This window comes from Xenopus laevis, chromosome 5S, assembly GCF_017654675.1.
Source record: "Xenopus laevis strain J_2021 chromosome 5S, Xenopus_laevis_v10.1, whole genome shotgun sequence".
NCBI classification, from domain to species: domain Eukaryota; kingdom Metazoa; phylum Chordata; class Amphibia; order Anura; family Pipidae; genus Xenopus; species Xenopus laevis.
The window spans coordinates 93,524,600-93,551,033 of NC_054380.1; the positions used below are offsets into that span (position 1 = coordinate 93,524,600).

Below are 26,434 nucleotides of genomic sequence, written 5' to 3' on the forward strand. Positions count from 1 at the left end.
ACACATGAGCATACTATATAGTTAATGTTCCATATGTTAGAAAATGTATGGGGGAACCCAGTTACCCAAAAATATTTTTATGGACTTTTGCAGGCTATCGCTGTGAAAAATGGAAAAGACGCCAGCGTTTTTTTAGACAAAATTTTTCCACTTAAAAAGATCTAAGCACTCCAGTGCACTTTGACTGGTCTGAGCTGGCGGAGGTAACATTCACTAAAATCCGCATCTTAGCGAATTTGCGGAGTAACACCAGAGCGAAAATTTGCCTGGTGATAGAGTGCGAATATTTGCTAGTGTCTGTCTCTTTCGCTAGCGAAGTTACGCCTACCCCCTCTAGTAAATTGGTGAAGTGTCTGAAAGCGGTAAGTCACTTTGCCCTTTAGTAAATCTAAAGCCCCTGTGTGTGCTTTGAGGACTGATCATGTGTGATCAGTACATATAGATTCATTCAGCATAAGACAGCAGATCAGCTTTCCTCCATACTAGTGGAAAAATGTAAGCCCCAGATAACAGCATGACAAATCTCCACCCCTCACCACACCTTGGAGCAGCAGTTAAAATACACCTGTAAATAGCCTCAGTGGATAAAACATGGATTAAACAACTGCAGCAGCACTCCAATCTTTGATCAAACTTTTAATTTGTGCAGCAACGGCAACGTTTCGGGCTATACCAGCCCATTATCAAGCTTGTTTAATCCATGTGTAGAGAACCTGTGCAGAGAGGAGTACAGCGTGCACCCAAGGCTTCAAACAGCCAGTTGTGTGAATGTGGCACTTTACTTTGTTTAGCCCCCAGTGGATACACACAAATAGGTGAAGCTCCAGCACTAAAATACTCCATGTGCACCTAAAGACCCATGACTGCTGCTCCTGCTTGGCCAAGGACACCATTCTGGACCCATTGTGGCTCACCTGTACCAGCAATCAGATCCCATTTCTTCTCTTTTTACATTTGGTGCTGAAGTGGAGTGAGCTGGGGGTCTACGAGTGAGGGTAGTGGGGGGGGGGGGCAGATGTTATGCCAATTTATTTTCATTAGTATTAGAATTAGTATTTTCAGCCGGATATATGAGGGGCTTCCACAGATTTCAAAGAAAAACAAACAAAAAGAACATCCCAAAGTCCCCATTCAATGCTAATAAAATAGGATAGATCTGCTTCTCTTCTGTCTGCATCAGATTGTTTGAATAAAGTTTGTTGTGCTAGACACATTATTGCCTTATTCCTCCTTTAAAGTGAACAACACTGACACCTAGAGGCAGATTCTATTTAGTTTAGAATGTACCAAGGTTCCTATTGCGGAGTGTTATTAAATTTGACTTCAGAATCCAGAATATTGGAATTAAGATAAAATATAGATCACTTTTTGAACTCAACACATTTTCTTTTCATTCCTACACAGATCTGCAAATTGTGTGAAATACTGTAGAAATATGGACTGTAGGAGCTGCACAAAAAAATTACAATTGCCAATCTGGAAAAGGAAAATGATTTATCTACAAAGTGCCCACTAGTTATAAACAGCACTTGCACCAAATGTTTATTCACATCAAACCCTGCCCCAGTGGAACTTACAATATAACTTCTCTGCTGCAGTCACACAAAAAAAACAGAGTTACAATTTGGGCACATTCAGGAAGAAACGGGAGCACTGGGTGGAGACCCATGAAAATAGCAGAACACAATTCCCACTCGTGTATGTATATTTTTATTTATAAAGCACTACTTGTGCTCGTAGCACTGTACAGTAACACTACTCATACAGATGTGCATTTTTTTAAATGTAAATTTACATTAAAGGGGCGGTTCACCTTTAGGTTAATTTTTAGTATGTTATAGAATGGCCAGTTCTAATCAACCTTTTCATTTGTCTACATTATTTATTTATTTTTTAATAATTTTTGAGTTATTTGCCTTCTTCTTCTAACCCTTTCCCAGCTTTCAAATGGGGGATCACTGACCCGATCTAAACACAAATGCTCTGTAAGGCTACAAAAGTATTATTATTGTTACTTTTTATTACTCATATTTCTATTCAGGCCTCTCCTATTGATACTCCAGTATCTTATTTAAACCATGCATGGTTGCTAGTGGAATTTGGCTGAAATTGCAAACTGGAGAGCTGCTGAGTAAAAAGCTAAATAACTCAAAAACCACAAATAATAAAAATGAAAACCAATTGCAAATTGTCTCAGAATTAGGGATGCACCGAATCCAGGATTCGGTTTGAGATTCGGCCTTTTTCCTTGTGTCTGGCCGAACCAATTCCGAATCCTAATTTGCAAATGTAAATTAGGGGCAGGTAGGGAAATCACGTGACTTTTCGTCACAAAAGAAGAATTTTTTCCACTTATTCATTTTCTGTCCTTAAGTTTCATATGCAAATTAGGATTCGGATCGGTATTCAGCCGAATCCCAAATAGTGGATTTGGTGCATTCCTACTCAATATATTACTCTTAACATCATACTAAAAGTTAATTTGAAGGTGAACAACCCCTTTAATGCTGGTGGGAAGGGATCTTCAGACACTCCATGAGCCAGTGTCCTTAGATGACATTAAGGGCTGGGCAGGGGGAGGGTAGACGTGTAGGGAAATCACTATTACTAGGTGATGCTCACACTACAACATAGCATTTTATATTGAAAAACTGCTTATCTGAACCTATGCCCACTTATAGCAACATATTTGTCAAAACAACATTTGTTCTATGAATGCTAGGAAAACAGCCTTACATCAAATGATTTGTGCAGGAACTCTTGCACACAAAAAAAGTTTATCTTTTATTTTTTCAGACCCTGAGAGAACAGCACTGGCATGGTAATGTACTTACTGAGATTTTCTGCTAGTTGGACCCTCTTTCCAGTTAATAAGGTTACTTTTTTATCACTGTCTTCAGCAAAGTCTTCTAACACCTCTTTTACATTCTTCTCTAAACGCCGTACTGCATGCAACAGAAATAAGCCCATGTAAATTCTCCAAAAAGTAAGACAATTGCAACATCCAAATGTTAAACAGATTAACTGTACTGAATGCAATGGATTTAGGCATATGTTCTAAACACAAAATGAAGGGGCAGCTGCTTTAAATGGGAAATATGACAAATAGTGTTGGCACATTACCACTGACAACCTTTAATAAACGTTTACCTTCTGTATTAATAAGCTGCTGTCTCAGAGTGTTTGCAGTTATTCCCAGCATTCTCTGTATTCTCCAGAACAAAACCACATCATTGCACTCCAACTGAAATATATGGAAGGTAAAATTGCCCTTTTATTTGGATATAAAAGACAACACTTTGGCACTGTAGTTATAGGCAGCATAATGGTTTTTCCAGGACAACTTAATGATACACTAGCACCACCTACCAGAAAACCATTGGAATTATAGGACAAATATACCCTTTGCAAGACAGATGATTAGGGTTGGTTCTCATGGATATTCAATTTACCTTATATACCTATATATATTTTAACCAATTAACCCAAATATTGTCAGGAGATTATTATTTGTAATCATTCTCTTGTGAGCAGGACCCTCTATACCCATGTTTATTCTGTAACCCTTGTTTGTGAAATTATTGTAAGACCCCTGTTATAAATTAATGCAAAATGCTGCGTAACTTGCTGGTGCTATATAAATAATGATCACAAAGCACACACCTATTCCTTATGACATGAATTGTAAAAGTTTTGACTTAACCAGACCTTACCTCTGAGTCTACAAAGTGCCTTTGATAATAATAGAAACCTCTTCTGCAATGGTTGCAGTGCTCAAGTTCACTTTTTAAGAAATGCCTTCTGTACACTTGGTGCCATGTGTCTTTTATCTAGGAACAAAACAATTCAGTAAGGTGCTTGATAGTTAAAGGAGAACACAAAGTTCTGAAATAAAAAAAGAAAATATTGGTTGCGACCTATCAAATTGCCATATACATATCAATATTTACCTTTAGAACGTTTACCTTGATTCATCATTTGAACAATTGACAGGAACAAAAGACTTTTATTTCCACTGGCTGATGCAAACTAATAAGTATGTATTTTTGGCCTGTGTGTGTGAGCCCAGAAACTCATATGAGCAAGAGGGACAGACTTTAGTAATTAAAATGGCAGTTTTCTTTATAGGATTATCCAGTGCCACACATAATTCCAAAACCAAACTGTTCATGATAACATTTTGTTCATATTTTAATTACAGGCTGCTGTATGGGTTTCTTTTTTAGCAATGCAATTAAAGGGGTTGTTCACCTTCCAACACTTTTTTTCAGTTCAGTTGGCTTCAGACAGTTCACCAGAAATACTTTTTATTCTCTATGTATGACCATTCTTCTAATATTGAAGTGTAAATCAAAATTTTCACCTTCTAAAGCAGCTCTGGGGGGGTCGCCAACTCTCTAAACTGATCTAAATTGATAGCATTTCTTATCTCTGTCCCTACTGAGCAGAATCCCTGAGTTTCATTAAAGGCAGCTGTTAGAATTAAAACGATAGTTGCTAATACTCCAGAGATGCAGCTGAGAAATGTATTAACTAAATGTTGCAAAATTTTAACAGTTCAGAATCTGCACCTGAATCACTGAGCTGCCAGACTCAAACACCAGAGACAGGTACAATCAACTTTAAACTTAAGATTTTGGAAAATAAGTAAAAAATAAAAAATTTAAAGTAATTGAAAAAAGGTTTTATTTCGGGAGAACAATCTGAAAACAACTCAAAAAAAGTGTTTGAAAAGTGAACAACCCCTCTGGTTTCAGAGATCATAGTAGAATTTACTGCACACAGGAAACTTAGAAGTCACACAATTAATTCAACGTATATTACAACATTTAATAAAAATATATATTTTACTATTATTTTAACACATCAAATTTACAAATTCGGCACTGTCTTTATTATGCTCACCAAAACTGGATCCACTTCCACTCCTCTAGCCTCCAGATTTTTTCTTACAGTTGTTACTTCATCATTAGCAAGATACGCAGGATGGTCTTCGTTAACTTTTAACATTTTTTCTAGTTCCGTTTTAGTTTCATTACGTATGTGCTTTATGGGTTGAAACAAAAGAATTTTCCATGAATGACATTTTAATACTGACTTTTAGTTATTTGAAATGTGCAGCTTTTCTCTTTTACTCACCTGTTCGGGAGCCCGGGAGGTCCAAGAAGTCCATCTCTCCTTCCAGTCAGGTCCCACCATGTCCCGAATAACAGATTCAGCTAAAACAAGATAAATCATTGCAGGTTAAAAACATGAAATCCAAGATCTTTGCCAGGTATATTCACAAAATGGATAAATGCCCTGAGAAAGTAGCTAAAACACTTCCTTGTAATAAATACTTGCGCATACAAATTGCTGGCAGTGTTTAGCTAAGAATACTTTCATGTCACCACACATAGTGCCAGATAAGAGATGAAGCTTCCACAATATCTTTGCAGACTAATACCACACGGATTGTGACAAAACACAAATTAGTTATATCAAATAGTGATAAACTGGGTATTTCAGTCTCCACGTTGCCCAAGCTTCATGGCAAAATCATATCTGGATTATTTTTCCTCCATATCTTTTGTCATATTTTTAAATTTTAACAAATTTCACCCAATAGAAGATTTGTTGACCAAAATGTTCCCTAAGAAATTTTCTGAAAAAATAAATAAAAATAAATTAATTAAAATTAAAAAAAAAAATAATAATAATAATAATAAACTCATTCAAGATAACATTTTAATTTTAAAGAAATATTTTCCATTAAGAGCTTGAGTAACAAAATCCCATTAACAAGGAATATGATTTCCAAATGATACAATGCTACCAATAGGAAGTTTTTTTTATGCACAATGATGATAATCAATAATTCAATTCATGTGTGCTTCAAGAGTGGAAAACGGCTCAGGTGCATGCTGTACCCTCTGCCAGGGCAAATAGATGCAGATCAACAAAAGCAGCAGCACTACGATAATTTGAAAAAAGCGACTCTTTACTTAAAGTGCCAAGGCAACGTTTCGGGCTTCTATGGCCCTTTATCAAGCCTTGTTGATCAGCTCTCTATAAGCAGATACATGAAAGAAATGGCCTAAAGTGAGGCACTACATCTAATTGTTTTATGATGTCTGATACATCTATTTATTCCCCAGAAAGAATATAATGAACCTACTATCTTTCAAGCGGCTTTGTAATGTATCTTCCATGAAATGAATAGCTGCATCCCACTGTTGTTTATCTGAAATGGAACGGTCTTCTAAGGTATTATGCTGGATAACACGCTAAAAGGTACAGAACAAGCATTACTGGAAATAAGGTAGAAAGCAGATATAATGCACATGTAGTGAACATATGTATAGAAGTGTAATGGTATTTGTTGCTTAGTAACAACAATACAATCATATATTTATAAAAAAATTCTAATACCAGACTGTCTTCTGCCTGCTCATTCCATTTATGCCTCTTGATGCTCTCCTCTTTCACTGACTCCTTAAGTTTGTCAAATATGTCATCATGTTTGCCTTTCTGTTCAGTCATAAAGCGGGAGAACTCCTGCTGAAGGGTCTCCCATGCAACCTACACAAAACAGTGATTATACAGCAAAACATTCATATCGTTTAAAGGCAACAGAGGTCTTGTACACTTTTAACAAAACTATACATTCAATAAAAAATATATAGTTTCACAGTTATATTTCAGGAATCCAATTTTATGCATATGTTTTAAACATTTGCTGCATTATAAACTATGGAGCAGTTACCTTTTCTTTAAAAATGTAAACACTTTACAGGACTTATGGAAACCGCATTTTATTGTTTTAAAATCTGCGTGTTGAAATAGTTCTGCATGAGTTTGTATTCTCACCTCTACAGCTTTATTAGGCAGTTGTTTGTCAGTCCATTGTTTCAGCTTTATGTCCACGGTGGTATTGAAAGTACCTGAATTCATAGTCTGGGCTGCTGGGAGGTAGATGTTCTCGATTACATGAGTAGACACTCTTTCCCATAGAGTCTTCTGAAGAATCTCTTCCCTAAGAAGTCACCATAGAAGAAGAAAAAAAATGAATTTAATGTGAAAGATCATGGGAAAAATATATACTTTAGGAAACACCACAAAGCAAAAATCACATATTAGATCTCCTTTTTAGCTTGAATGTTTGCTAACATAAGGTTCAAAGTTTAAAAATGGCAACTTTAAACCTCATACCTTCCATCTTCTTTCATTTATGGCAGGTTGGACTTGGGGAGGGGGCTGGCGCATTGAAGGTATTTCACTTGTAAAAACAGAATACCAATACTTTAATAGGCGCTATTTCTCCTTTGACACTGTCTATTCAGCATATTTTGGTATCTGAATGCATATCACTTGAAGGTGAAGCCACATAGGTTCCATGTAAAAACACGCTTTTTGTTTTTACTACAGGCTGAAGTTAAGGTCAGTACACCATCCAAGAAGTTGGATTATGTTGACATAATGATCAGAAAATGTATGAACAGAATTGTTAGTTCGTCCCTTCATTTAGTCAGGTTTGCCTCACTATAAAAAAATAAGGGGATTCCAAACTACCACAATTATAATAAATACAGAGTGAAGCATATAGCTTCAATAGTTTATTTTCCTGAATCTGTACCATTAAATAAGTTCCTTTGTCTGCAAGTTGTCCGATATTCTAGTATAAAATGTCTCCACCATTAATACTGGCTTGCAAGACAAGCTAAACGAATGCATCACAGAAAGATCAAAAATGACCTCAACTCTGATACAGCAGCCCTCTTCTTATGTCTGCAGCTATATGACAGACTTCACACGACATATTGGCATTCATGCATATGCTAAAGCAGAAGAGAAAATTACCAGTGCTTTGGTGTAACCTGGGTAAGGCTGATAACCTCATCAAGTATTTCATTCTTGGCTTTCTCAAACAGTTCATTCTATAAAAAGATTTATAATTAGATATAAGCAAGAAAAAAAGTAACATGTACTTAGAATGTAATTTAAGATCTGTCCTACAGGCAGCTGAATAATGGCAATACACAGCAAGTATAAAAGGTTCTTAAAATGCCATAAGCAATAAGGGTAAACCAAACAGTAAGTGAATGGTTTATTATGTCACACTTTTATAATAAATAATTTATCATTGTATAAGTTTGCATGTACATAAATGTACACACACGCACATCTCTGCCTTTTGCATTATGACAGCACCAATTAAATAATATGTTTATCCTTAATATGAACAGACTGCAAAACTGTACAAATTGTGTGCATACAAGTGTTTGCATATGCACTATTGATCAGACAATATTAAATAAGTGGACCAGCACTCAGAGATAGCTTGAGGATAGACTACAAGACAGATTGACTGATAAAGTGTAGTAATTTGTGACCTTTAGGGTCAGGGCACACAGGCAGAATCTGGGAGATTAGTCACCCGGCGACAAATCTCTTCTTCTTCTTCGGGGCGACCAATCTCCCAGAACTGCCTCCCCGCCGGCTAAAATGTAAAAAGCAGGCGGGGTGGCACTCGGAGCGATTCGTTTTTCTGAAGTTGCCTGAATTTTCCTTGTGAAACAACTTCAGAAAACGAATCACTCCAAGTGCCATCCCGCCCGCGACTTACAGGTCACACTTATAGAGTGTGTGACCACCTAAAGGTGCACAGTTAAAGGTCAAAAATGTATACACTATATCTTTCAATCTGTCCTTTTTGTCTATCCTCAACCCATCTCTGAGCGCTGGTCCACTTAGTTAATATTGTCTGATTGTTGCATCCGGAGGAGAACGGATTTTGGGCACCTACAGAGGAAGTGGATTGCAGGATCCTAGATCTTTTTTTCTTCTCTATATGCACTATTTATGTCTTGCCTAGTTTACTTGGAGGTGAAGAGAGGAAATTAGTTATTTTAAATTTCTACATCCACACAAATTGCTGTAATATATTATTGATATATATTACTGATATATTTGGTCAGCAGGGTATATAATATGAGTGGCTGCAGTTAAGTTATCTCCTATAGTGATAGACACCTATCTTAAGTTCTATTCAGGCTATATGCTGTGTTGGCCAATTAAACATGGGAGCCTTTACTATAGCTCAATAGACAAATAAACAATAGTTCTCTAGTAGCAAGGCTGAAACCGAAAGCAAAGTTAAATGCTCAACAAACCCTATAAATGAAAACGTATACAAATTAAATGCAAGTGGTTAATGTAAGGAGAAAAAAAATATAACTAATACATTACCCTGTCAAGCTCACGCAGCCGTGGGTAGTTGTTCTTCCATTCAGTCTCAAGATTAAAACGTGTTGCTATGAAAAGAGGCAAAAACGTGTCAAAACCAACATCTTGTGCCAATTAACAGCTGTTTCTTATAAACTTGTTTTTATACATTACTTTACAGTATATAACAGACTATAACAGACTGTAACACAGTACAAATTAGGATGATAAAATATTTATGGATTTTCACATGTACAGAGAGATGCCAACCTGGATTCTAAGTTCTCAGGGTCTAAGTTCTCTGCCTGCTCCCACTCTGCATCAGCCCTGCAGCTTCTGTGGATTTCAGGTGATATTTTCTATGCATGGAGCAGGTAAGTAAGGATTTGGGGGAAACTTACTGACAGTGGGAGACCATATGATGGCTAAATCAGTGTGCATGTTGAAAAATACTATTGAGTTGTCTGCAAGTACCAAACAGGTGCATGTGCGTTCAAAGAAGCACACCCAAACGTGTGCATTTGGCATGCAAAATCTATAATAATCACTGATACTGATGCTATATTGCACTGGACTGACTGCCCAAACGGAAAAGATTTTGGGCAGAAAAGAAACTCTGAATTTTTAATTTCAAATAAAATATTTTAAAAAAAGTATTTGGAATCCCATGTCATTTCTGTGTTGCTTACATTATGTAATGGCAAATTAAGGCACTCACTGAGTGAACAAAGTACTCAAAATATAGGAACCTGCAAAGTTCACTCCATCCCTGCTCATTTGACTAAATCCTAGATCTTCCCCAGCCAGTATGCTTCTTTTAAGAGGAGAGATTTCCCAAACCAACGCCATTTTTAAAAGCATAGGACCACCATTTGTTTAAAGGGGCGGGTATGGGGTGCTATTACAAACCACATATGAAGCTCAGCCCAGCTTCAGGCTACAATACAATATACAAAAAGGGGGGTTCAAGAGACACTGATTACAAGTAATGCTACTATGCAGAGAAGTAAAAGACTTTTTATACTATGACCAGAGGTAAACAAGTTAGGGACTATCATATGGGGTTTACCTTGACGTGGTATGGTGGCTTATCAACTTTGTGGTCATAACTTTGTAACCAAAAACCCCTGTTTTGTAAACACATGCACTTGCATTACTTATGAGACAGGGGACCAGGGAATGTGCATTGAAAAGTAGCACTTCCATTATTATACTTAAATATACTTTAACTTAGCCTTTTGAGTGCTCCCACAACCCCCCCCCCCCTTTTTGGAAGTTTTAATACCTCTGCAATTATGCTCCCCATAAAGGAAGAAAACACTGCCAGTAGAATCATCAAAAACAACAATGGTCAGGAATTGGCTTTAGTATCTCAGGGCTGCTCACGTCACTTTTAGCCAAGCAAGGTTAAAGGAAGAAAGAAGCAGTCACAGCTCTTAAACCCAGGGTGCTACCACAACTGCAACTGTTATACTAATTACATGTAAATGGGAGATAATGCTACCTTTAAAAGCATCAGCTTGCTGTTCTATCGACTCCCGAACCATTTTCCAAAAGCAGTCAGAAACAGCCAGACTTAAATTCTTGGTTGTCACTTGATGAGCCTTTAGCATGCCTTTTCTAGAAAGGGGAAGAACATAAAACATTTAAGGTGGGGCAGATTTGTAATTTGCCAAAATAATAAATAAATAAATAAGTGTGTGTGTGTGTGTGTGTGTGTGTGTGTGTGTGTTTCAAATGGCTTTTGTGTGTGTATGTGTACTGTAATTTATACCTTGTAAGCAGAAAGGAAAATATTTTATCAGTGCTATTAGTCAGTGCCAATCAAGTAGGTTAAGTCACTGCAATTTCAAGTTTATCTTGATATACAGTAACTTGCAAAAGTATTTAATCATTGACCAATTCTCTTTACTGGATAACAAATTGTACTCTGATATCTTGGTGTCTGTGAAATTATTATTTCATTCTGTGCATCTAAGGGTTAGACTCCATGGAAAGTAGTTAAAATGATAGAAAACAGCTCCTTGAACAGGCACCTGAGACACTCATAAGGGAACATATTGCCTATATTTATATTGCATCCTACTCCTTACTAAGGACTCAAATGGTAACTGTTATCAAAAAATATCTCCGACCAAAGGTTGGGGGTAACAACAGTTTTTTTTCAATTGCTGCCAGGCTAGGCCACCCACACTGGAGGGAGCTCCCGGTTCGAGCAGTCATGTCAGGGCATACGTATGCGCATAATGAGGAAATCTTGCGCATGATGTCAGACGCGAATTAGGCCGCATTATCTCCCGCCCCGTGCGAGAGTCCTATCGCAGGCGGGGAACAATTTTTTAAAAACAAAACTGCTGTTAGCCTCAACCAGCGTGTGAGCTCTATTAGCCAGCACCTTTAGTTGGGGATAATATTTTTTGGCAACAGGTACCCTTTAAAGCAGAAATAATTCTACTCCAACAAAACGGGCTTACTGTTGATGAGATTTTGTGCAAGAACTACTTCAGTATCCCCGCTGCTAGAAGTTAAAAAAAAAGAAAAGAAAAGCAATACATACTTTACAAGTGATGATCCTTGAAAAAACTCCTCTTCATAATCTTTAATAGAATCAATACTTTCATTGCTGTTGCCTATTAGAATAAAAGTGAAAGCAGTCACTCAGATTTTGGCAGGCTCTGCAATACAACCGGTACCAGCATACCAGCTGTGGTGCACAACAGAAAACAAACTCGTTTAAGAGAGAATAGCATTCTGCCTATACTGTAAAACTGCATTTATCAGCCAGGGGATACAGGCAGCAATAGCACAATAGCAGCAGGCTGACCATATATGCCATAAACATGTTGTCTCTATCTAATGAACACATAAGTATGCAATTTGCTGCATCGTTGGGGTTATTATAGAAAATACACCATATTACATTGAAACAGCATACAAAATGTTCTGTCATTTTCTCTCTTCGTAGCTAATAAAGCTGGTAATACATTTTATTGCGTACATTTGTTGGTACATGTTTGGTTGCTCACCAATCTCAACCAATATCTGCTGTTCCAATTGTTTGCACTCTTTGCAGGAATACAATATGTGACTTTTGTATGCTCTGCATCGGTTTGACCCATGAACCTACTGATTGTGGACAGTGTAGAATTTATATTATTATTATTACCTTTTCCTGTGACCACAGCAAAGTAACCCAGTGCCTTCATTGGAAACAATTTTCCTTCAATTATTTGTTGAATCTATATATGAACAGAGGTCTACAATGAGAACTGTTTTTCTGATGTCAGACAGTGCCAAACAATACACCGATATGAAGAATAAGCACTTACACGATTAGGACTGGCGACATTTTTCTCCGCAAGATCTACTTTAGTTAAGACAAATATAGTGCGCCTTCCCTGTGGATCCATCTGACTTACAAGGTCTGTCACAATGCTTCGTTCTGCATCCACAGACCCATCTGTCACATTCATGAGAGAAGTCAGTTAACACAGTTTCACAAAAACAATGCCCAGACAATAATGGTGGGAAAGTACAATTTGAGACTCATGCTTATTAGTACTTTATACTAAATAAAAATGCTTATTTTTAATAAAACTACCAGTGTAACTAAATGGTTTCTTAGATTGAAACATAACATTTAGCCCCTCTTTTTCTTCTTCTCAACTATATACTACAGAGTTGTTAACAAAACATGCCTGTTTTGTGTTCTTGTTATACTTTAAAACAAGCTGTCCTTTAAAGAGACAACTGCAAATGTAAAATGAATGTCATTTGATACAGGAAGATCAAATATGTTAAAGATAACATTCAACGGAAATGTATAAATGATATTTGTTTGAGAAATGTTTAATACTGTCTCATATACAGCAATGTAAAAATAAAAAAAACAAAAACCCCAAGTATTCAATTTGTAATATATATATAATGTTTTTTCTTTTTAAAGCTAATCTTAGTTATACTATCTGAAGCCATTTATGGCAGAATCTACATATATATATTTAAAACATACTATTGATAGTTCAAACATACCTGTTATACAAAATACTGGTAGAACCTGCATACAAATTAAATATATCACACTTTTTTTTATCAATCATTCGTTCTAGAGCAGGGATCAGGAACCTTGGCTCTCCAGCTGTTAAGGAACTACAAGTCCCACAATGCATTTGCCTTTAGACTCCTTCAAAAGGCTCCATTATTGCATTGTGGGACTTGTAGTTCCTTAACAGCTGGAGAGCCAAGGTTCCTGATCCCTGTTCTAGAGCTATAAAGCTACCTGATTAGACCCACGCTGGGTTCTGTTTAAGCTTTTTAACTGCCTTTGCTATGCACCAGATAAAAGAAGCAGTAACATCCATGATAAGCCCAAAGATTGAAAGGAGTGTAAAAATATATAAATAGTATAAATGTATATTTAAACAGACACTTACCTTGAATGCAGAGAATAATAGCATTTGGGTTTAGCATGTAGGCTTTGCTAATGTTGAAAATAGTCTCCTTGGTATCTGGTGCCATTCCTGATGTTACAGTCTAAATGAAAATTAAGGTTTATACGGAATTGAATACTTTAAAAGGGTGGTTCACCTTTAAGGTGGCTTTTATTATGTTATAGAACGGCCATTTCTAAGCAACTCAATTTTCATTTTTTATGTTTTATAGTGATTTGCCTTTTTCTTCTGACTCTTTGCAGTTTTCAAATGGGCGTCATTGACTCCCTTCTAAAAAACAAATGCTGTGAAGGGCTAAAAATGTATTGTTACGTTTTATTACTGATCCCTCTATTCAGGCTCTCTCCTATTCATATTCCTTATTCAAATGAATGCATGGTTGCTAGGGTAATTTAGACTCTAGTTACCAGATTGCTTAGTTTGCAAATTGAAGAGCTGCTGAATAAAAAGCTAAATAACTCAAACAACACAAATAATAGAAAATGAAAACAAATTGCAAATTATCTCAGAATATCACTCTCTTCATCATGCTAAAAGTTATCTCAAAGGTGAACAACCCCTTTAATATTAAAAACAAATCCAATCAACAATAAATGTGACTTACACTGATGACTCCAGGTAGATCCACAAGCACCATTCTCTGTATCCCAGGGCCTTTCACACTTAAAGAAATGGTCTACAAAAGACAGGTAGAAACATATGACAAGGATGAGTAGAAAGAAGCATAAAGCAGAAAATGAATTTTGTATCAGTTACTCAAAGATATTCATAAAACGCTGGCAAACATTTCCATGATGGCCAGTGGTTTGATAAGAGAAGAGTAATAACTGCACTAGCAGTGTTACCTCTGGACTAACAGTTTGTCCATTTTTCACACTTTTCCTCATTCGGACCTCTATTTCATCTCTCAGTGCTGCCAACTGTCAAAGAAAAATGGAACACATCATTACAAATAGTTTACTTTATGGTTTCTAACAAATATATTACATTTTCTACTGCTGCACTAAAAAGGGTTTAAAGTTTCACTTAAACTGATAACAGTTTGCCAAGTCACCTATGCTATGCAAACCCAATCCGCTTAATATCATGTATATAAAACACATAATTCACATTGGATAATCATGGTTTAGGCCATCATTCATCTAGTCAGTACTAGACTATACTAGTGCTGGTTCCACGCATTCTCTGTTTCTTGTTGGCACTTTGATTTTTAGTGCATGTTTGTTTACATGGCAATTTACAGCATAGATCAAAAAGTCAACCATGAGCATGGAAAGGGATAAAACAACTTTCCACATTTTGAGGAGGCAGATTTATCAAAGGTCGAGGTGAAAATTCGAATGAAATAAATTTGAATTTCGAGTTATGTTTTGTGTACTTCGACTAGGGAATAGTCCAAATTCGATTTGAATTTGAAAAAAATGTAAAAATTTGAATATCGAAATTGATCATGTACTGTCTCTTTAAAAATTCGACCGACCATTCGCCATCTAAAACCTGTCGAATTGCTGTTTTAGCGTATGGGGGACCTCCTAGAACCTATTTGAAGTCAATTGGTGAAAAATCAAAAAAGGTTTTTTATGGAAAAGGTTCGAATGCGCTATTCCTTCGATTCAAATTTGGCTGAATACAGACCTATTTGATCGAAAACTGACCTATTCGACCCAAAAAAAACTTCGACCTAATTTCGGTTGGTCTTTTTGAATTTCAACGTTTTTTCAATTCGAAATTCGACCCTTGATAAATATGCCCCTTAGTGTGCTTTTACAGCTTTTACCCATTTTTGTACACATAGCTTTAATCAGTATATTACAGCTAAAAAAATATAAATTACATACACAAAATGTAGTTACTTGGCACCCGGTTTTTTTGCTTTAGCCAAAGGCACAAGTTTTTGATTGGCCTACTTACTCTGTAAACACGTGAACAGAGGATCATACATACGGAAAGTTCACTTTGAGTCATTCTAAGGATACTGACAATTTGCATGTCAAATCTACATTATCCATTTAGGATCATGCAAAAAACAAATGTCCACAAAAGCAAATTTACAATACAACTGAGTGCTCATCTACAGGTTATATAATGTTTAATTTTTTTTACTTACATCTGCCTCCTTGGTGAGGTCAAACTCCCGCGAACTGTCCTTAAATATAGCTACATGATGGGGACCCTCACTCAGAGTAACCTTATGGGGGAAAAACAGATGTAACAGAAGAAAAGGTTAGAAAAGCTGCTTCTCACTGCCCAATTATTGTCTGTTTGGCACTGGATCCCTGAATGAGAGATACATATCAAAAGTACCTTTACAGGAGAACGAGTCATCATCTCGCCAGATCCACGAGGAAAGATCCGGGCCTGAGCAATCATCTCCAAGACACTTGTCTTCCCAGAACTCTGATCTCCAACCACCACTACCTGTCATAGGCAAAACAATAACATTATTAGTCCATTGACACATGCTGTTTTCCAGTCTACAGTTTTGTGTTCATGTGATATTTTAATGAAATAGGTATGTCTTAATACTTAAATGTTCATTCAGTTTGATGCTTGTAATATTATTAAACCATGGCATTTTCTCTCAACAAGATAATTGAAAGCTTATATTTTAATGACATTCTGCAGAGCTCACAATAACTGTGCACTTCATATATCTGCCTTTTGAAAGGCTTTGCTGCAGAGATGGTGGATAAAGCTAAATTTAGTCAGCGCTAAAATTTTCAGGGTTCAGGAGACCTACAGCTGGAAAAATTATCCTTTGCATTTACAGCAAAAGTAACATCCTAGTACCCTCTCCGCATGATAAATAGTTAGCAAGAGAGACAAGAACAAACGAAGAGAAGATGTAAGTTGTACTGTAAAAATGCTGTTTGCCTTGATTACTCCTTAAATGTTACCGAAGAATTCACAGTTACAACATAATGATAAATGCAGTATTTTGTCACTGACATAAATTAATTTGCAAGTTCAATGAACACAACGAAGAAAGGCCAGTCAATACAATATTTAATACATACTCTTGGTAAATGGTCCTGTGTGTTGTAGTTGGCGTCATAATCAGATAGTATGTCTAATACTTCAGAGTACATATCAATCAAAGATTTCTGGGGAAAGAAGAGTATTCAATGTAGAGAACAGATTAGGAGTTAATGCTATTTTAATGCACCACTGGATAACATCTCTGCATTAGTGCTCATCTGTAAAGACTGCATAAAAATCCTATATTTATATCTGCTTCAGCATTCCTTTCTTAGTTTTCAAAATATTTCTATTTCCTTCATCCAAAATGAATTTCTTTCATGCTGCAAGCAAACCAGTCTAAGCAAAAGTACATTAAATATTTTCAGTGGTTTAGTTGTTTAGAATTACACTTCAATTATACAAAAAAAAATCAGTTTTTGGGAGGAAGACTCCTTTTAGTCAACAGAAAAATAGATACTTTTGTGGACCCATACAGAGGAAGGTGGGGGTCAGAAGACAGATGGTAACCAATAAGGAACAATCATGACTAAAAATACCTATGTGTGTTTTTATATTTGAGGATAACTTTGCTATACTGTTGGAATCCCACTTCCCCAGGAATAAATTCTTATTGTATATATTTACTGAATTGAGGTTACTTTCTATTCATTGCTGCTTCCTATTGAGTCTAAGGTGTCATTAAAAGGATAATTCTCATTCTTTTTGTCTTAAAGATTTGTTATATCCCCCTGAGATTGTGATCGTCACTTCCAAGGCAACTCTTTGAAAGTACCCAACACTTCTCCACCTGAGAAAGCACAGTCAAAAGGTGTCACAACTACATATAAGGTTATCTCGTGTTAAATCAGACCACATAGCCTATCAAGTATTAATGATTAGTGACAATATATCACAACCAGAAATAATGAGCATTTTATAGAAAAAAAATGTAAATGAACTAAAGTTTGGAGGAAAACAGTTCCAATATACAACCTTTAGCTTCCGTTGATGAATGCCCTTATCATCTTTTTGCAGCACCAGCTTCCTAAGATCTTTGTTTTCTTTTTCAAGCCGTTCAAGAATGCGTTGGTATTTCAGCTATAAAATAATTATACATGTTTACTACTTACTGAAGACTCCATGTCTGTTTAGCTACCATGTTTTTTTTTGTTTTTAATGAATGAAGATGCAGCCAAAGATAAATAATGCTTTCCATTGTGCCTGTTAAACCTACCTGGTTTCTTAGAAGTTCTTCTTGGAGTTGATCTATCTTATCTTTGTCTGAGACCTATATAACAACATGCACTTGATTAAAGGTAAGATTATACAATAACCAAACATTAGACATTGAACATTATATATACATATAAAATAACCATATCACTGCTTTAAATCCAGGCCCCAAACTGAAGCTGTAAAATACAATAAATAAATAAATATATATATATATTAGATCACATAGAACAGCACTCCAATTTAGTGAATCATATCACCTTTATTTGCATGAATCTAGCGTATATATATATATATATATATATATATATATATATATATATAAATTTGACGTAGTTGGCCAGCTTAAATATATTGCAATATATGGACAAACAATCCCTGTTTTGTTTAAAGGGTAAGGCATTTTTTAGTAGCAGTATGCACAAAATGTCGCTGTCTTAAATATATTGATAATGGGTTGAGTGCAGAGGACTCTTGTATTTGACTATATATATATAAATATATATATATATATATATATATATATATATATACACACACACACACACACACACACACACACACACAATACAGTACACAGTATATATAAATGTGTAGATGAAGACTTAGGCACACACTAAAGTGCACATAACCTGGGTGCAAATGAGGAAGATATTGCTGATGCACACCAGGAATTTCAACAATGAAAAAAAAATGATTTATTGGATCAACATTTTATGAATATTTATATATAAAATATTATTCAATATAATATAGTATACAGTATATACTGTATATATGTATATCTCTAAATGTAAACAAAGAAAAATCAATTCCTTCATGTTTATCAAGCTAAGGCTTCATGCACACCAAAAATTCCATACATGTATGTAGTTAAAATCTAACTAACTGGAATATTACATAGGAAATCTTGCATTAATGTCATCTACTTAATTATAATAGGCATTGAACTGTACTCAAGAGGAAGACGTAATTATTTGAGTAGTCAGAACAGATTTGAACCAAATTTCTCTACTCTAAATAATAGTGCAAATCATGTAATGTTCATGGGTCTTTAGAATAAAGAGAACAATACATTATGAAGTATGTATGTATATGTATTTACAGTGGTGTTTGAAAGTTTTTGAACCCTTTAAAATGTTCTATATTTTTATATGAATGTGACCTAAAACATCATTTAATTTTCTAATAAGTTTAAAAAGTAGATGAATAAAACCTAGTTAAAAAAATGAAATGCAAATTATTATATTTGGTCAATATTTATTGAAAAAAAAACTATCCAATAACATATCTGTGTGTGGCAAAAATAAGTAAATCCTTAGGATTATCATATAATTTGAAGGTGCAATTAGAGTCTGGTGTTTTCTGTCAATGGGATGATAATTAGGTGTGAGTGAGAGACCTTGTTTTATTTAAAGAACGGGGAAAAAAGCCTGGTCACACATACAACACATTTCTGGATGTGTATCATGGCTCAAAAAACAACTGAATCGTGAACAGCAAAACTTTACCATCAAAAACATTTCAACATAATCATCTGAGTATTTCCTCAGCTGTCTGTAATTCATCACATAAGCTACCCACAATCAGGTTAAGCACCCTCCAGAAATCCTTCATACTTTCCTATTCCCTGTATAATCACTACATTGCAAGAAACTTCAGCACTTTATCCAATAGAAACTAAACATGGTAAAATGTTTGTCTTTTTCACTTCAGAAAGCCTATGTGAACCTCATTCTTTATTAGTAAGTAGTGTAAAGGTGCTAGGTGCTACCTTTATTGGCTAACTACGATAATAATCACAGGAAGCTTTCAGGACAGTTTAGTTCCTTTTTAACTTTACACCACTTTTGTTATGCTTCATATCAAATGCTTTACCCTATAAGAGAAAAGCCAAATGTTAGGCACCCCTAGTGATTATTAAGACTCAGGACTGATGCTTCTGTTTGCTGAAAAGTGCACCAGCCCTAGGTATTATAGTTAATGCTCCACACTGCAATCTTCTGCAGCTTCTTGGACCTTCGCTACAGCCTGGACCAGGTGCACTTGACAAGCAGAGTAAAAACCAGCCTTTGCATCAAAGTTCTGCATTTCACTCTACTGTAAAATGCATAACAGGAGGACTGGATATGCAGGAATAGGAAGTAAATGGATTCCTTTATTCGTCACAAACAAAATTATAAAAGTACAACCAGTAGTGAAAGTACTATCCAGGGCTGGAGCAATTTTTTAACTGAACAGAAGCATTTGCCCAGGGTCTCAGATAGTGACTATAAACACTGCCTAACATTTTGGCATCCCCTGAGTGATTATACATGTATTTTTTTCTTTAACTTTAACCAATCACAAGATCCTCTGTTTGTTCCAGTGTTCTCCACTTTTGTATGATTGTCTTGAACATTTAGGGGCAGATTTATCAAGGGTCGAATTTCAAGTTCATGGGAGTTTTTGTAAACTCCCATGACTTCGAGATTAGACCAATCTAAATTTATTATTAAATTAGAATTTTATTAAACTCGGGTGAATAGGATCGAACTGAAAAATCGAATCAAATTTGAATCGAATTGAATGTCAGGAAGGCTGCAAACAACTCCAAATTGATCCCAGGACATCCTCCATAAACTAAAACAGCAATTTCAGCAGGTTTAAGGTGGCGAATAGTTGAATTCAAGTTCTTAAAGGGCCAGTGTATAAAAATTTCAAATATCGAATTTGAAAAAAGAAAAAAATCGAATTTTAATAATTCCCTAGTAGAATTTGACAGTGTTGGCCATAAAAAAATTAGATAATTCAAATTCCGAAGCTCGAAATTCAAATTTTCACTTCGAACCTTGATAAATCTGCCCCTTATATTTTATAAAAAAATTGCAAAAATTATATAGCTTTATAATCAATGTTTCCCCTGTTGATGAATAATTTTTTTAATGACCAATTAGCTACACATACGTATAAGTACAGTTCTAATGGTATAAATGTAAAGTACCGTTAGTAAAACATATTGTATTGTCAAGAGGCAACATTGGGTGACTACGCAATGCATATGTTATACTAACAGCGATCCTAGTAGGAGTGTAAGTTTGGATGTTTTGCTGGCGGAGATTAAGCACGGGCAAGAAAACGTCCTATCTGCTGTTACCCTGAGAAGATGCTAACATGTGCAAAGTCTAAATCCCCAATCGCATACCAGATGTTTGCATAAATGCTGCTTGCTGGTTAATTGCTATGGTTTACTATAAATTGTAATGTATACATAAAATACATTATGTATAATTTACTGTATATGAAGGCTCAGTTACAAATGCAAGCTCAAAGTTCAAACATGGGCACAAAACCGCATGCATTTGGTCACCATTCAGATAGGTGCTAGCATCTATACATGCTTCACTATACTTGTGTCTTGTTCTAAAATGCCAGTTCCTTCCACTTTTCAAAAGGTCAAGGTGAGCTGCATCCCCACTAATGTCAGTAAAAAAAGAGAAAAGCAGTTTATGCAGAAGGTGGATTTTAATTTGCGTTTGTACTGGATGCAAGTTGCAGCACATGCTACTTTGCAGGCAACCACTCCTCCTCTCCTCCTGTTCTATCAGAAATTGCTCTGAAAATTGGAGGAGTAGACAAACTGAAGCTTGAGCAAAAGTTCATCTTTTGGAAAGTGAATGATCTCAAATAATCTCCTGATCTCAATCTGAGAATTTGTGGCACTGGTTAAAAAAAAAAAAACAAAGTTGCACAGCACGAACTGACTTGATCCACCTGGAGAATACCAATAAGCTAAAACAATGCCACATTAAAAAGCTACAATAAAAACATGAGTTTTAGCGCTTTAATAAAAATATTACAGGAAACAAAATGTTATCATAGAGTTTGTTATTTTGTTTGTAATTATTTATAGTTTTTGCCCCTGATTTTTTTTATCTGCTAAATATCATGCTTGTGCACTTCTACATGGCTATAAAAAGGAAGAACAGATTTCTTTTGAAGAAAAGGGTGGGTATGCTTTTACACACTGTACACGTGAAATCTATTACGTTGGTACAGAACATCCCCAAAAATATCCCTATGACAACAAGCTTTACAAGCTTTTGTAATCATATAAGATTTATATTAAAAATTGCTTCTACAACTTAATGCAGTAAGAGAAAAAATGTTGCTCATACAGAGGGGCAAATTCACTAAGCCGCGAAGCGCCGAACGCTAGCGTTAATTCGCTAGCGTTTGGCATTTTCGCTACTGCGCAAATTCACTAACGAACGCTGGCGTAGTTACGCTAGTGTTACTTCGCAACCGTACGCCAGGCGAATTTCCGCTAGCGACGAAACCACGTAAATTCACTAACTTGCGCAGTGTACTGAACGCTACCTTTTACGCTAGACTTCTTTCGCCACCTCAGACCTGGCGAAGCGCAATAGAGTAGATAGGGATTGTTTAAAAAAAAGTCAATTTTTTTTCTAAGTCCCAAAAAACGCTGGCGTGTTTTCTACATGATGGCTGATAGGCTGAAAAAGATCGAAAAATTTTTGGGGCTCCCCTTCCTCCCCCCTACATTTCCTGACTCATGGCAACTTACCTAGACAGTGGGCACATGTGTAGGGCAAAATAAATTTTTTATTTGCTGATTTGAAGGTTTTCTAGGCATTTGCAGTGCAGATACGTGTTTGAAATTTGAATTTCGTGCCGTATGCAAATTAGCCTTCGCTAGCGTAACTTCGCTTTATATAGCGAATCAACGGTAGCGCAACTCCGCAACCTTACGCTACCCCTGTGCGCAACTTCGGATTTTAGTGAATTTGCGGAGCCCTGGCGAAACTACGCCTGGCGAAGTGCGGCCAAGTTGCGCCTGGCGCAACTTTGCATCTTAGTGAATTTGCCCCAGAGTCTCAAGATGTGCTAAATTAAGGGGAACATACACATGGACAAAATACACAGGGACAGTAACACAAACACAATAACTGTGTTCTTTTTTTCAAAATGCAGAAACTGTCCCTACCTGCTCTTATTATGTACCGGACCATGGGCAGCTTTGGGCCAAGCTCTTCTTGCTGTCCTTGCCCTAACTGTGCCCCACTTCTGTACCCGCAGCATCTATTTCAAGGCATGCTTGCCCAGCCCACTGCGTAAAATCAGAGATAGGGTGGGGCAGGCACAGGTTTATAAATAGACACAGACCAGGTCGGGTGCAGATTTTGTATGGATGGGTAAGGGTCGGGTCGACAATTCAACAACCCAGAAATCACTACTACTACTACTACTACTGAACGTGAGACATAGAGCCTTGCCATTAGGACAGACATACATTTTTTATTTGCTCCCATTGGCTGTGCTAGAAAAAAGGGAATGTGCATAATGTCACCTACAATACAATTTGCCAGGCATAAGGATGCCACCTGGCCATTACTCGGCCTAGGTGCAAGGGCAAAGTTATATGGAGCCCCAGTGAAATACAGTCTTTCCTGGGGATGGGCATCCTTTTTAGAAAAAAGTGCAACAGCCCATCCACTGGCATTTTCTTACATTTTCAGCCCTTTGATTATTGGCAATTGCACATGTGCATTACAATATAACTTGCCAGGGTTTACTCTACTGCGCATGCATGAACAAGAATTTGTTGAAGAGATGCCTGAAGAAAGGTAAGCAAAATGTGGTACAGTTTTTTCTATCTACGGGCTGGTTCAGTTTGCTCCTAACATGGAAAGCTCAAAATCTTAGACACCTTCCAGTGAAATTAGCTTTATATGTCATTCCAGTACAGGCAGTGTGTAAGAGGAATACGCAAAAAAATAAAAAGGGAAAGGGTAATGTGTTAAAAAAAGGAAAGCAAATAGCAAATAGGAAACAGAGAAGTTCAAAAAGTAGAAATGAAAAGATGATGAAATGTAGAAGGGGGATAAAATGGGAAAATAGTTTAGAAAGGTAATGTGAGGCAGAGAAAAGTCTGGGGCAACAGCGAGGTGAAAAGACAAAATGTAAAAAGTTAAAAGCAGATGGAAAGAGAAAAGAACATAGGAAAAATTGAGTGGGGGGATAAAGATGGTACAACAACTGAAAAAAAAGAAAGATGGGTTAAGTTGGCAGGTAATATCAATGTAAGCAGAGGGGGTTATTGCAGATAATACATAAAAGCCCTGACTATCTTGTAAATTATATCCTTATAAACGGTGAGTTCTGATGTCATTTCTGTCGCAAGACTCCTAAAACTTGTGTATTATAATAAATAAAATACCCTCTGATGCAAAATATGAGAAAATTATAAGTTACCTCGGAGTTCCATGACCTGTATAAATACACTCAGCCTTCGGCCTCGTGTTTTTATTTGGTCATGAAACTCCTCGGTGACTTATAATATCCTTATAATTTAAAAGGGTACTTTTTGCCAAATACAGAAATAACCAAACTATTGTTATATATATTTTTGTTCTTTCTTTTTTTTAATGTCCACTCACACCTGCATGCCACTCACCTGTAAACACTGGAAATGAGATCACTCCAGACATTATAATTAACAGCTTGGCTTTATATGTTATAAGACTTCAAATAATGAAGAAATTTTGAAAGTTCACACTAAGAAGGCATTTTAATAACCAGTGTAGAGTCTGCTGCCAGTCTGATGTTCAACTGCAACCATCAGATTTTTGCTTTAAAACCAGAGACCAGTGAATGCTGCTTGAGCATTGGCTGCTATAGTTTACTGAGAATAGAGCAAAAGGTAGCTTCTGTTTTTTATATTACCCTTAAATGTTCACAATATCTATAATATTTACAAAGGAGCACTTACAAAAGCAAGCACTAAGTTCAAAAATAGGCACAAAAGTGCATGCATTTAAATGCTATTCACATAGATACAGGTACATCAATACAGTAGAACCACAATTTTACGTTTTTTAGGAGGACCAGAAAAATATGGTGTAAAATGCAGGAAAATGTTAAATCAGGGAAATGTATTATGCATAATATATAGGTGGAAACACAAAACAACAATGTAAAATGAGGGAAAACTTCAAATCAGGGGATGTAATATTGAGGTTTCACTGTGCATGCTTCATAATACTTGAACTAAAATGAGAACTCAGGGCTGGAACGAAGGGTCAGCAAAAGAGGCACATACCTAGGGTGCAACAGAGCTTCCACACAATATACCAACATGGATGCTAATTTGTGTATACATTGGTAAACTGTCTGCAAGCTGCAGCACCTGCTACTTTGTCGGTGGCCTATATAACACTAGAATTCTGCTGAAAAATACTGAATTGTATGCTCATTTGACTCATATATGCCCTATGAAATATTATTCATTCTAACAAGGCATTTCACATTTACTAGGATGAGATGAAACTGTATGATTCACATAGCAAACAAAAAAACAAAAACAAAGAAGTGCTCTCAATGTTAACTGCTAAGAAAAAAGCCCACTCATTTTCAAACACAATGTAAATGGTCTGAATGCAAGATTATGTGTAGTATCCATAATGCAGGAGTTTACACAGTGCACTTGCTCATGCAACATGCTATGCAGGACTGGTCTCTTATATTAGAGCTCACTAGCCACTAAGACTATTACTGTCACATAGCACCAAATGAAACTGGTACTTACATAAATGTTATAGTTACTAGAAACCATGAATGTCCAAGTCACTGCAATCCAGGGGGCAAATTCACTAAGATTCGTAGTTGCGCCAGGCGTAACTTCGCCGCACTTCGCCAGGCGTAGTTTCGCCAGCGCTCCGCAAATTCACTAAAATCCGAAGTTTCGCTCAGGGGTAGCGTAAGGTTGTGAAGTTGCGCTAGCGTTGATTCGCTAAGCGAAGTGAAGTTACGCTAGCAATGGTTGATTTGCATACGGCGCCAAATTCAAATTTCAATGGAGGAATACGTACAATCACTACAAATGCCTGGGAAACCTTCAAAACATCAAATAAAATTTTTTTTTTGCCCTACACATGTGCCCACTGTATAGTTAAGTTGCCATGAGTTAGGAAATGTAGGGGGGAAGGAGGGGAGCCCCAAAAAATGTTTCGATCTTTTTCAGTCTATCACCCATAATATAGAAAAAACGCCAGCGTTTTTTGGGACTTAGAAAAAATGTGAACTTTTTTTGAAGCAATCCCTATCTACTCTATTGCGCTTCGCCTGGTCTGAGGTGGCGAAGGAAGTCTATCGTAAAAGGTAGCGTTCAGAACAATGCGCGCGTTAGTGAATTTGCGTAGTTACGTCCGTTAGCGTTAGGCGCTTCGGCGCATAGTGAATTTGCCCCCAGGTGTTATGAAATAAAATTCCCCACAATTGCACAAGTTTAAGATTTAACCCCATAATGACTTCAAAGACTTGTTTACACCCCCTGTGTAGATATGATGCATGTATTAATTACTCTTAATGTCCTATTAGCCATCACCTTGCGATGTTGCTGTGAGGTGCCCATGTTAATGTTCCCAGCAGCCCTGCGAGCTTCTTCTTCATGTTGCTGTATCTGCTCTTGTAATAGTATGAGTTCACCAAGCAAACCCTGCCGTGAGTTTACAGAGAGAGACACGGGGTGAAGGTGGGGGCCAAAAACAGCAATGGAAAAATTAAAATAAAGGGGTTAACATAAA

At 36.4% G+C, this 26,434-nt stretch overlaps 1 protein-coding gene across 5 annotated transcripts in view; it reads right to left on the bottom strand.

The window, feature by feature from the left end:
• Positions 1-26,434, bottom strand: part of opa1.S (optic atrophy 1 (autosomal dominant) S homeolog) — a 61,452-nt gene that overhangs the window by 23,239 nt on the left and 11,779 nt on the right. For 3 of the 5 annotated variants that reach the window (XM_018265673.2, XM_018265671.2, XM_018265676.2), the window contains 23 exons: positions 26,236-26,346; positions 17,851-17,904; positions 17,610-17,714; positions 16,673-16,759; positions 15,960-16,073; positions 15,763-15,843; positions 14,501-14,575; positions 14,260-14,331; positions 13,638-13,737; positions 12,534-12,664; positions 12,371-12,443; positions 11,762-11,834; positions 10,709-10,824; positions 9,229-9,293; positions 7,840-7,916; positions 6,850-7,015; positions 6,412-6,561; positions 6,158-6,266; positions 5,140-5,219; positions 4,906-5,046; positions 3,714-3,830; positions 3,151-3,244; positions 2,835-2,945 (listed from right to left, as the gene is read on the bottom strand). In XM_018265673.2, the coding sequence (XP_018121162.1) occupies positions 2,835-2,945; positions 3,151-3,244; positions 3,714-3,830; positions 4,906-5,046; positions 5,140-5,219; positions 6,158-6,266; positions 6,412-6,561; positions 6,850-7,015; positions 7,840-7,916; positions 9,229-9,293; positions 10,709-10,824; positions 11,762-11,834; positions 12,371-12,443; positions 12,534-12,664; positions 13,638-13,737; positions 14,260-14,331; positions 14,501-14,575; positions 15,763-15,843; positions 15,960-16,073; positions 16,673-16,759; positions 17,610-17,714; positions 17,851-17,904; positions 26,236-26,346 (2,302 nt within the window). The remainder of the gene's footprint in view (positions 1-2,834; positions 2,946-3,150; positions 3,245-3,713; positions 3,831-4,905; positions 5,047-5,139; positions 5,220-6,157; positions 6,267-6,411; positions 6,562-6,849; positions 7,016-7,839; positions 7,917-9,228; positions 9,294-10,708; positions 10,825-11,761; positions 11,835-12,370; positions 12,444-12,533; positions 12,665-13,637; positions 13,738-14,259; positions 14,332-14,500; positions 14,576-15,762; positions 15,844-15,959; positions 16,074-16,672; positions 16,760-17,609; positions 17,715-17,850; positions 17,905-26,235; positions 26,347-26,434) is intronic. The other 2 variants (XM_018265675.2, XM_018265674.2) reach the window with 1 other exon arrangement.